This window comes from Lampetra planeri, chromosome 69 (genome assembly GCF_965212315.1).
Source record: "Lampetra planeri chromosome 69, kcLamPlan1.2.h2, whole genome shotgun sequence".
Classification (NCBI taxonomy): domain Eukaryota; kingdom Metazoa; phylum Chordata; class Hyperoartia; order Petromyzontiformes; family Petromyzontidae; genus Lampetra; species Lampetra planeri.
Window position 1 is genome coordinate 1,546,250 of NC_136174.1, and position 12,518 is coordinate 1,558,767.

Consider the following 12,518-nt stretch of genomic DNA (forward strand, 5'->3'; position numbering starts at 1 on the left):
TATACTGGGCTCCGCCCCCCAATACCCCGGGGCCGTGTGATTGGGCCAGAGCCCAGCAGCAAACCCCGTTTACGCTCGCATTACACATGTTAAGGACTTTTCCCTATCGCCGTATATGCTCGCGTTACTCGGTGGAATTAATCAATTGTTCGGTTGCCCAGTTTGACAACGTAATCATTGATGGTTAAATGTACGGATCAATGAGGGCAACTTCCCCAGTGGTACTGTGCTGATAATTCCAAGCATAAAAGTTTGCATATTAGAGTGTTATGTTTTTGTTTAGAAATTTTAATTGCTTAACACAGTGTCTGAGTGGTTTCTTTCCGACTTCATGCATAATAATCTTACTTATAAGAACTGTATCCTGCGTTGATATTTGAATTTGAAGACCTGACATAAAAACACTAAGACATAATCGGTAAATGATAAAGCGAGAATAATTGTATTATCCCGATTAATAATATGACCCTAGACAACGAAGCCGAGGTTAAATTAGCATAATTACATCACACTTGCATAACTTCATACAATTCATTGTATTATCCCGATTGATAATACGATCCTAGACAACAAAGCTAAGCCGAATTATAATAGCTGCATACATTAGTATAATCACATACATTCACATAAAATAATACGATGACCTCCCTGATTAGCATAATTTATGCGCATTTTTCCAATCTTCATTTATTTCGTTATTATTTTAATAAATATTTCAAGACCCGACATATATGTAATATGAGGATATATCCGGCTCACTGACGTATCACAACTCGTCATGGTGATTGGCTCTGCCGGTCCTGGTTTACAGCCAATGGGGGGAAGCCTAGGGGCATGGCCCTGACATGATGGAAAGGTGACAGCTATAAGGATTGGTTCTGCTGGCTTTGGCCACAGCCAATGAGGAGATGAGTCAGGGGCGTGGTCCCGGGAGCTGACGAGGGAGCCTGGAAGATTCCATACAGGCTAACGAGGATTGGTGGAAACGTACCACGTGACCCAGGTATTAAATAGGGGTGGAGACGAACGGCACGTGGTCAGAACGGGAACGAAGAGAGGAAGGGGGCCACGCGGGAGCGGGGCTCTGAGTTGCCACGTGGCGGTGCGTCTCTCTATATCTGTCCCTCTCTCACGCTGCCTATCAGCAGCGTGAAGTAAACTGTAATACGTTGAATAAAAGACGGATTCCAGAAGTCGCCTCAACGAGCTTTATTACATATACAACATAGTGGTGGTAATAATGGTGAAATGGTGATAATAGTAGTGTTGATCATGTTAGTAATGATGGTAGTGATGGTGATTATGATGGTGGTGATGGTTGTGATGATTATAGTAAGAATGGTGATGGTGATGTGAGCGGTGATGATGCTGATGATGATAATTATGGTGGTAATGGTCGTGATGAGGGTGATGGTGGGAATGATGGTTATGGTGGTTTTCACGGTTAGGATAGCGATGATGGTGGTAATGATGGTCGTGATGGTGGATGTGATAATGGTGATGATTATGGCAGTTTTTGTGGTGTTGATATTGATGATCGAAATTATGGTGATGATTGTGATGATTGTGATTGTGGTGGTAAGAATGGTGATGGTGATGTGGGTGCTGATAGTGATGATGATAATGATGGTGGTGGCATTGATGATGGTGGTGTTGATAGTAGTGGTGTTAGTTGTGGTATTGATGGTGATGAGCTTGATCGTGGTGGTGATGATGCTGATGGTAGTTTTGACGGTGGTGATGACAGTGATAGTGATGATGGTGGTAGTGATGACTATGGTGATTATGATGGTGGTGGTGGTGTTCACGGTGTGATGGTGGTGATGATAACAGTGGTGATGATAGTGATGATGGTGGTGATAGTAGTGATGATGATGATGGGGTGATGAAATTGATGATGGGGTGATTATGATGATGATGTTGGTGATGATGGTGATGATGGTGAATCGCAGGGATGAGGAGGCGTGGTGATGCAAGCGCGCACTGCAGGAGAAGAAGCAGCCCCACGAAACTGCGATTTGAACTTCACTAGCGACATCGCTCACACACGCAACCTGGACCTCACCCTCCCCTCCATGCTCACCTCACCCTTCCCTCAATTTTCACCCCACCCTCCCATCACCTCACCCTCTCTCTACCCCCTCCTTCACATCCTCTCCTCTCCGCACCCTCGCCTCACCCTTCACCCTCACAATCACCCTCCATACTCACCCGTCACCTTCCCTCACTTTCTCCTCCATTCTCGCCTCACCTTACCTCAACCTCACTTCACCCTCTCCTCACCATCCCCCCTCTCCTCCGTTTATTGGGTTTCTGTCTCGCTTTCTTGGGTTTCTATCTCTCCTCATCCTCAAGATGCACAACTCAGATCCACGATCTTCAATCGATCATTACAATAACCCAGACACATCCCAGGGTAGAGAGGCTGCAAGAATCTCTTCCTAACCTCGTGGATCACCTCCATGGATTCAGCGCAGTAAAACGCCAGGAACCCCCCCTCCCAGTGCAGGTAAAGCCCGATTCTGCGGGGGGAGGGGGCCCCCCTCTCCGACAGTACTGTCTTCGCTCCACCATGAAACACTGAGAAGCTGTTATAACATTTCTCTAAACACCAGGACGCGTCGCTCCCTCCCAGCTGCTGTGTACTACCACTCCCTTTCCGTGGGATCGTCCAGTACGCGACTCCAACCCGCCACCACCGCGCGCCCACCACGTCCACCTCCCAGTAGCGGTAGCCCGACGAGAAGCTCTCACAGCACAGGGCTTGTGCACAGCTATTAAACCGGTGTGGGTGATCAAGGCGACCCTGGGAGGCAGGGCTCAGCGTCATCGTCCTGAGATCCGAGGAGATCTGGAGGTAGTTATTAGCTGAGTTCGTGTCCAGAGTCGGCGAGCGTCCGTCTTTGACAACAGCGATGACAACATCACAACAGAACACCATCATCCACCATCAACATTACTATCACCAACCATCTTTACCATCAACAAAAACATCACAAACATACACATCACCAAGCTTCCTCGCCATCAATATCATCGTAGACAACAATATATACATCACCATCACCACTATCATCAACACTGAACATAAACAACATTACTATAGCAATAAGCGACATCACAACCATCATCACCACCACTAGCACCATCACAAATAATCACCACTATTACAAACAATCACCACCATCACTACCATTACCACTATTTCCATCACCACCATCGTCATCACTATCACCAAAATCACCGACACGACCAGCATCATCATAACCATCACAACGACCATTAAAACCATCATCACCACCATCACTACCATGACCACCATAACCAATATCATCACTACTACCATCAGCGCCATCAGCAAAACCATCACAACATTCACCACCCATATCACCAATGTCACCATCATTACCATCACCACGACCGTCGCTGATATCACCACGACCAACACCATCACCAATGCTATCACTATTTCCATCACTCACATTATCACTAACATCAGCATCATTACCACCATCCTCATCACGTCCACTATCACCATCATTTTGACCATTATCAGCATCAGGAACTCATTTAAGGTTGAAACTGCCTAGCAGAGGCCCAGGACTGGATCATGTATCACCTGCCACTGATGTTAGCCATGCCTGGTAATCAAGCCCAGGTAACTGGGTTCGTAGTGCAGTGTGCTAACCACTATACCACCACTCCCCCATACATAAATGCACAGACACATTCACAGGCACACACTCCATCTCAACATCACAATTACCCCAGACTCGTAATGCTGATTATTTACCCAAGAACACCACACTAAGTCTCATGGCTCTGTTGAGAAGGGTCCTGGAATGAGATGTGAACAAAGACTAAGATCCTCTTGTAGCCTTCACATACTATTGGGTGGGCAGCACCACGTCTGACCACCTTTGTCTCCCTAGTGGCGAGTTTGTTTACACACCGCATCAGGTTCCAGGATGTAAACATAGAAATATCCCCTGTGTAGCCTTTACAGACTGTTGGGGCAAATCAGCACCGTTGAAGGTTGGCACGACACACGACGGGATGGGTGGCCAGAACTACGCCTGGCCGCCTTTGTCTCCCTAGTGGTGACGTTTATAAAACTCCAGGTAATTATTTGAGTCTGAGTCGACCTCATGCACACACACGGGGATACTTTATTGTCAAGATGGCCCCATCACCCATGATTCACACTGAATAACTCACACAGGAGTTTGACTCCAGTTGTCTCCAGGACTTTCAGTGAGGCAATGTCCTCTTGACTGGGAGCTGAGGGTGGATCTGCTGTTACCCTCCCTGTCCTGTGAAAGCAGAACAGACAAGGCTACTGTCTCACATAGAGCATCGTCACTCAGGATAATCACAGCTCCATAACATAGACACTCATCACAGCGTCATCGCACGTGGGATCATCACAGCTCCATCTCACAGGCACTCATCAAACAAAGCATCATCACTCATCTCACAATTACAGCATCATCACACAGAATTACTATTACCACATACAGAATAACAACGCACGGTATCAAAACACAGCATCACCACACATAGCATAATCACACAGCATTACCACACACAGCATCATCACACACAGCCTCATTACACAGCATCATCACCGCGCAGTTTCAAAACACAGCCTCATCACACAGCTTCACCACACACAGCCTCATCACACAGCTTTACCATACACAGCCTCATCACACAGCATACCACACACAACCTCATCACACAGCTTCACCACACACAGCCTCATCACATAGCTTCACCACACACAGCATCATCACACAACATAATTACCACACAGCATCACCAGACACAGCATCATCACCACACAAAATTACTATCACCACACATAGCATGATTACGTACGGCACCATCACACAGCATTCACTACACACAGCATCCCCACACAGTCAATGTCTCACTGCCCGCACCCCACACTTAGTCCCATTTTGTCGTGTGTCGAGTCGTGAGTGATATTCGTCTTTTACCTGTGCGTCTCCTTCAGGTGGACCTGTGGGAGAGATAGAGATGCATTACTGTGTCTCTACCTCCAATCCCTTGTGATCAGTGGAGTTCCCACTGCAACACCGTGGGTGGAATGTAAACTCCAAAGTCTTTGCTTATGACCCCATGATCACCAACACTGACCTACGGGGCAAATATTTCAGTGAGACCAGTTGAAAGTCTATAAATTACTATTTTAAAATTTTCCACGTCAGACCCACTGAGCGATAGAGCTCTTCAGAAGCGACCTGGCCACAAATGATAGCTCACGAAGTGGTTCATCTCGTGGAAATTTACAGCAGCCCAATTCTCTAAACGCACGTGTGAAAAACTAGAGGACACGGAGAAAAATCAATGAGACCATGGAGAGAGACATGCAAACTCAAAATATATAGGGACGTCATGGTTGAGATCAAATCCACGACCTCCGGTATCCAGGCGAGGTAGTTAACATCTCGCCACCCCTATGAGGACCAACACTGATTTGCAGGGCAACTATTTCAGAGTGAGACCAGTTGATATTGATCTGTGTTGAGATTAATTTCTGTCGTCAATGCACACGTGGCAGATCTTACAGAAGTGGTGGTGAATACACAAGAATATCAGTAATACGCGTATGAGACCTCGTATTTATTTAACTTCCATAATAGGAACACTGAAGGTCGCGCATCCAAGAATAGGTCCACAAAGCAAGAAGCAGAGATGACATCGGCTCGTGAGCAGGCGCTGGTGGATTGTTGCATCGCGGCATCATGAGATGTGACAATGGCTTGGGGAGGCCTTCATCTATCAGTGGATAGATCATGGCTGATGATAATCATGAATACCGTGTACATTGTTGTTGTAGGGTTTATTTAAAGATGCAATTCCAATAACATTTAGTTTATAATCACAATGACACAAACTTAATGGGAATCTGTTAAAGGACGGGAGAGAGAATTCATTTAAATGAGAAAATCTGAGCTGGCCTTCCAAATGGCAGCCACTGGAGCTGCGATGCGAGTCCATGAGTGGAGCTGTGTTCTCAAGCCCAGTGGATGCGAGCTCACATTCACGAGCCTCCCTCTGCTGCTGGTGAGAGGGCTATGTGCCAATAGCGACACTGGAGACTCATCGCTCACCTGTAGGAACGCGAGCGAGTCCCTCTCTTGCGCTAGGGCCTGCAGGCGAGTGGCTGCTGCCTGGAGCTCGCTGATCTCGCGCTGGTAGTGAGCGATCTTCTTCTCGATCTGGGACAGCTGCTCACGCCCTTTCTGCTCCGCTTGCTCTAAAGCCGCCTTCTCCTCCGCATCCAACGCTGCTCTCGTGCGGGCGGATCTGACCGAGATTGAGGCATTTTCATCTGTCATGGATCCCTGCAAAGAGAAATAAATGCCACCTCTGTTCATTAAATGTCTGGTCCTTTGTGAAATGACATTCAGGTCAGTGTGACCCGAGTGCAGCTCTTAAGGTGTCCAGACAGTGATACGAGTTTGCAGCACTGAGGCATCAGTCTTCCTCTGATAGCGCTGCTGTGCATTTTCAGGACAACACGATTCGGGGGCTGTGAGGCATTGAAATCATCAAATACCATCAGGAGTACATTTAGGGTCTGTGCCATTCTCATTGCACAAGGCTATCAGGACGAAGCGAAGGAAAATTTGTAAAGGGCCTTAATGAAATGGTAAGTTAGGCCAATTCCTCTTTAAATGAATGTTTTGAATGTGAGAAAAACACACATGTATGGATGAAGAGATGGGATCATGAAACCACTTGCTATACTGCCACCTGGCCACCCCAAAGCTTGAGTGATGTCAGTAAGATGGTGTACAACAGTCTGTGTGTGATCCATCAACTCTGCCACCAGAGTGGTGGATAAGAGGTACGTACCACCTCATCTGACCAAAATAGATAACAGACGTTGAAGTGGTAAGTTGTATGGAGATATGTGAATGTGGAATTTACACCACTGATTTAGTTTCTCAGTGGAGATGAGAACCACCTCTTTACTCGTCCTGACGGTTGTGGGTTTCGTCCCACAATGTGTTTGGAGCCAATGGAAGTCGACGTGAATGAATGGAGTTGTCCTCCATCACAAACCCTACTCAGAGTGGAGTCACGGGGTCACAGAATCAGGCCCAGACACGGTACCTGCACGTCCCTGCGAGCGGCCTCCATCCGCCTCACGGACTCTTCCACTTCCCTCCTCTTCTCCTCCACCGCCCGCGTCTCCTCTCCCACTTGTTTCTGTGAGAGACGTCACCAGGGGAAACTCCACTCACTCTCTGAGCATCCCCTCTCACCCCAACTCCACGCAAACTCATCCACAGTGACGGGGTCAGTAGCCCCGGTGCAGCAATGGAGGCTGGGGGAGCGAGCGCTGCAGGGAACTGATTTTACGAGGAGCTCAAACGTGCGCAGGGCTTCCTAGGTTGTGGGTGAAGCTACCTAAGTAGTGGGTATGGCTACCTGAGTAGTGGGTGGATTACCTGAGCAATGGGCAGAGCTACCTGAGTAGTGGGTGGGGCTACCTGAGCAGTGGGTGGAGCTACCTGAGTAGTGGGTGGAGCTACCTAAGTAGTGGGTGGAGCTACCTAAGTAGTGGGTGGAGCTGCCTCAGCAGTGGGCAAAGCTACCTGCATAGTGGGTGGGGCTGCCTCAGCAGTGGGCAGAGCTTCCTATGTAGTGGGTGGGGCTAACGGCGTAGTGGGTGGGGCTAGCTGCGCAGTGGGCAGGACTACTGGAGTAGTATGTGGGGCTATCCGAATGGTGGGTGGGGCTACATGAGTCGTGGGCGGGGCTATCTGAGTAGTGGGTGGACAGGGCACCAGAGTTTTAAGATGTTATCTGCCTTGCCTGCGATACATGAGGTCGTGGGTTCGAACCCGACCCTGATGCCTGTATACAGTCGACCCTTCCACATCGTGGGGGTTACGGGCACAGGCCCCTCGTAATCTGGAAAAACAGCATAAAATGTTTTGGTCCCCTTGGCGAGTGAAGCGGTACAAAAACATAAGAGAAACGCGAGATACAAAGATCACTGCGAGATCCCTGCGAGATATCACGTGAGAGGCTGCCGTAAACACACTTGGCGTCCTGCAAACCAGCGAATTGAACCGAGGTTCTTTTCGCAAACTAACTTAAAAAATGTTTAACTTAAAAAAATACGTTTATATTTATGGTAATTACAACTATAATGAGCCAAGAATGTCTGTGTGTCCCGCGCGTGACGTCACTCCACATGAGGCCATTCCCCCTTCATTAATATGCATGAACAGGTGGGGTCCTCCACATGCTGCACCCCTCCCCTCATTAATAACCATGAGCGGGTGACGTCACTCCCCATGCCGGACCCCTCCCCAATAACCATTAGCGGGTTACGCCTCTCCATATGGGGCAAACTTCACCCCCCCCCCCCCCATCAATAATCATGAGCTGAACAATTTTTTTATTGAATATTTCAGATTTACTGCAATATACACCCGTTGTTGGACGGGCAAACAAGCTAGTTAAAATATTAAATACATGAATATTATACAGTACTGTACATATAATTTATGCATTTGAGTTTCTAAACTTTTTGCGTGTCGTCTGCAGATTTCGCAAAATTCCCCAAAACTCCCGAAAAATTACCCTTTTATTTCTTATGCTGACCCCGCGATGTATCGAAACCACGATGGGGAAAGTCGCGATGCAGAAGGGTCGACTGTACTATGAATCTACCCTTCAAACACTCGTTTGAAAAATAAATTGACGGGCATGTAAAATATTAAATCCACTTTAAAATTAGTCTGAGCCACTTGCTGTGGTTTCATTATTTTTAGATGTTGCTGTTGACAAAGTTCATCAGCTGATGCTGCGGTATTGTGGGTACTACTCGGTGACCGTTAGAACCTCCTCCTCACCATTCGTTTGTCGTGCTCCACCTTCAGAGTGACGAGCTCGTGCCCTCGATGATCTACAGTGATGGTGCAGTCCCTGCAGACGAGGCGTCCATCGTTAACGCAGTAGAAGCGGTACTCGTCTCTGTGCTCCATACACCGTCGATTCTCCAAGTTCACACCGGGCGACACAAGGACGTGGTCACTAAATTTTGTCAATTTCTGGTGGGGCGCGACGTGGGTCATACAGAACGACGTCTCACACTTGAGGCAAGTCTTCACTGCGAGCTTCCTGCAATAATCGCAGCAAACAGCAGAAGCAGCATCATCGGTAGCTATGGGCTCAGCCACTTGCAGCTGCTCGATGAGGTTGGTAAGCGTCACGCTCTTGTTCAGCTTGGGCCTCTGAGGGAAGGTCACTCGGCACTATGGGCAGGAGAAGGACTCGGCCGCATCCCAGGCGCCCTCCACGCACTTGAGACAGAATGAGTGGCCGCAGCTGAGCGTGCAGGGGCAGCGGAAGGCGTCCAGGCAGATGGGGCAGGTCAACTCCCCTGGAGCCTCGCTACCACTGGGAGCCGCACTCGCCATGGCCCCGTGGCTCCACTCAGAGAAGGGGCACTGGCTGGAGCTCAGGCAGTAGCTTGCTGGAGCTCACACAATCTCTGCCAGTCACTCCGGCAGACTGGCTGTAGCTCCGGCAGTATTTAGCTATAGCTCACGCAGTCTCTGGCTGTAGCTCATGCAGTCTCTGGCGACATCTGAGACACTAAACCAGAAACAAGCCACCAAAATGTGAGGCAGGTTAAAGTACAAAGTCTTTCAGTTTGATTTGCATATCATGAGGAACACCCTGTAATGTGTTGACTTGTGACTGGGTAGGGATGTCTCGGCGCAAGAGATGGCTAGATAAAGAGTCAGCTCACCTTATCCCAAATCACCTCATCTCAACTAACCTCTTGTCAACTCAGCACATGTCAACACACTTCTGTGAAGGTTGGTCCATCTTGGACCTATGCAAATCCCCTGTTGTTGTCCACACAGATACTCTCACAAGCAACAGTGTTGTATATGTCGGGTTATGAAATTTTGATAAAAATAATAAGACTGAAATGAAGATTCGAAAAATGCATAAATCCCGGAAAATATGCTAATGTATGTAGATATACTTGTATTAATTTATGCAAATGTTTGCGATTATGTTAATGTGAGCAGTTATGATTATTGGGCTTTGCTTCGCTGCCCAGAGTTGTATCAATCGGGATAAAACAATTATTCTTTCTTAAACATTTATTGATTATATCTTAGTGTGTTATGTTAGGTCTCAAAATTAATATCTCAACGCAGGATACAGTTCTCAAAAAATAAGATAGTTACGCATGAACTTAGGAAAGAACCACTCAAACACTTATTTTAAGCAATTTTAATTCTAAACAAAAACATGACACTCTAATATGCGAACTCTCATGCTTGAAATTCTCCCCGGTACCATCGGGGAAACTTCCCTCATTGAGCAGTACCTTTAACCATCAATGATTGCGTTGTTTCACTTTGGCCACCGGACATATAATTAATTCCACCGCGTGACACGAGCATAGACGACGATAGGGAGAGTTCTTAAAACAGGCATGCAACGATATTCATATGAAAGGCGATAAGCATATTATTACATCCCGAAGGTAAAGTATATGTCAATTGATTCATTGTGAAGATTATGCAATTAGCGAAAACGAATGACTAAAATACTTCTAACAATCGTATTCATGTAACTCGACGGGCAGAAACTGCTTTTCACAATCAGTTGATATTTAACGCACCACCTTGGAATGGCGACCCTTTCCAAAACACAAAGATAACTTTTTGGAACAATCTTATTCGTCCCGATATGCGTGTTGTGTGCATGTGTCTTCTTTGATCAATTTTTCGCGTAAAGTAGTCGCCGAGGTTTGGCATTCCTTGTACCAAAATTTTGTTTGTTCCCTGCGGAGCAGTGAGTGTGTGAGGGTGGGCGTGTCATACAAACGGCTTCGGAAAATTTCCCTCTTGCTCGGGCGTGGCTGCAGTGAGCCGCCGGCTTTCTCTCTCCGCAGCTAGATGAGCTGCGTCGGCACGATGTTGTCTTTGAAGAGGCTCGGTTGCTCGACGCTCAGTGGCGCCCGGTGCTCGGCGGCGCTCGTTCACTCGTGCGCTGGCGGGCTGGCTGGCTCCCGTGCTCTATGGCCGTTTTCAGCTGTTTGTCCGCAGCTGGATGACGAGTCAGCACGACGCTCGCCGTCGTGGTGCGCGATGATTCCGTCTTGGTTCCCAGCTGGTGCAGATCGGTGTGTGGTGGAACACACGGCGCATTCGATGGCGCTCTCCTCTTCCTCATGGGCGGCTGGTCCAGGCCATTTCCACTGCTCCGTTCTCTCTCCTTGCTTTCGCCTTTGGCGTGCAGATGACAGCTTCAAACGGGCACCCGCTGATGCCTCTCCCGCCCTCATTTCAGGGCTGCGCTGGCTCAGGCTCTTTCACGAGAGTGATAGCTGGAATTTCGCAAGCTTTACTCGCACTTAACCACACATCGTCACTTCGTTCTGCGAGAAAAGACACCGACCATCGGTATTTGATTCATTTGGTGAAGTTATATAGATAGACAGATACAATACAAAATAATATATATGAGTTGTATAAGGGTGAAATAAAATAAGTAATAATAAAGCCACTAATAGATTGCAGTCTTATCACGTTGATTTGTTCTTTTTGCTGAGTTTAAAACTTTTACCGTTAAAGAAAACCGTTAAAGAAAACGCGAGTTGTAACGTTGTTTGTCTCTGCTCTGAGCGTGTGTGTTTTTCTCTGGCCCTGCATATTTATTGTGAATGTCCAGAATGTTTTGGGAAGGTCGGGGTCATATAGGCCCTTTGTCAATCTGGAGATTTCCAGATATTCTCTAACCTCTCTATGCCTCGAAGTTTGTTGTTTAATGGCATTTTACGACCTCCAGATGCTTTGTGTGGCTTGTGAGGGGTAGAGTTGAGAGTTTTTGGGGTATCTGTTTTCATATATATATTTTTCCTATTATTAATAAAAAAAAAATATTTGCGAATTATTCTTAATATGAATTTGGAAAAAGGGGCATAAATACAACAACAGCTACCCTTCAATTACACAAACTCACGAGCCCCACCGTCATGCTTAAATAACGTATGTTGTCTCCTAACAAAGTTTAACTCACCTAATGCGCTCGTCCAGACAGTCCAGAAAGGACGTCGGAGTTTCAGTTAAAAAAGTCCCTCCAACCTCACTTCCGTTCTTCAGTCCGGTTTCAAACAGGTCTACAGGGTTCACGAAGTTTGTCCAAAACATTGGCCACGAATAATGAGCCTGGCACGGTACACCGCAGGGACTCGCCACTCAAAGCAGGTGGCCTCCATGGGCACCGCAGGTGTCCTCAACGGTCTGAAACGAAAAGAGCTGCTGCAGGGTTGTGTTTGGGTTTCTCGCACATTCAAAACACTAATTTGAAGATGAATTGGCTGAGCGTCCCAAAAAAATATTTGAAAAGTGACTCATTGAGGCTTTACTTGTTGAAGGACAATTTAGGCAGATTTCCCTTCGCTGAAAGTGACAGATCTTATATATAAAAGTCTCCGCGCG

At 47.2% G+C, this 12,518-nt stretch overlaps 1 protein-coding gene across 1 annotated transcript; it reads right to left on the minus strand.

Moving 5' to 3' along the window:
- Positions 1 to 1,194: 1,194 nt before the first annotated feature.
- On the minus strand, positions 1,195 to 12,369 carry LOC144737465 (tripartite motif-containing protein 16-like). Its single transcript, XM_078620182.1, has 6 exons — positions 8,904 to 12,369; positions 7,150 to 7,245; positions 6,141 to 6,374; positions 5,004 to 5,026; positions 4,219 to 4,313; positions 1,195 to 2,901 (listed from the first exon to the last, which is right to left on the minus strand). Exons 1-6 carry the CDS (start codon positions 9,123 to 9,125, stop codon positions 2,351 to 2,353), a joined length of 1,221 nt encoding a protein of 406 aa, XP_078476308.1. The 5' UTR covers positions 9,126 to 12,369; the 3' UTR covers positions 1,195 to 2,350.
- Positions 12,370 to 12,518: the final 149 nt, after the last annotated feature.

What these genes read in the sequence shown, in the direction of transcription:
- LOC144737465 (XM_078620182.1), bottom strand. Translation starts at nt 9,125, where the DNA reads ATGACCCACGTCGCGCCCCACCAGAAATTGACAAAATTTAGTGACCAC. An exon ending in TGGAGCACGACAAACGAATG is followed by an intron (nt 7,246 to 8,903) that starts GTGAGGAGGAGG and finishes CGTCTCTCACAG; the next exon opens with AAACAAGTGGGAGAGGAGAC. An exon ending in AACTGGAGTCAAACTCCTGT is followed by an intron (nt 2,902 to 4,218) that starts GTGAGTTATTCA and finishes CTGTTGTCAAAG; the next exon opens with ACGGACGCTCGCCGACTCTG.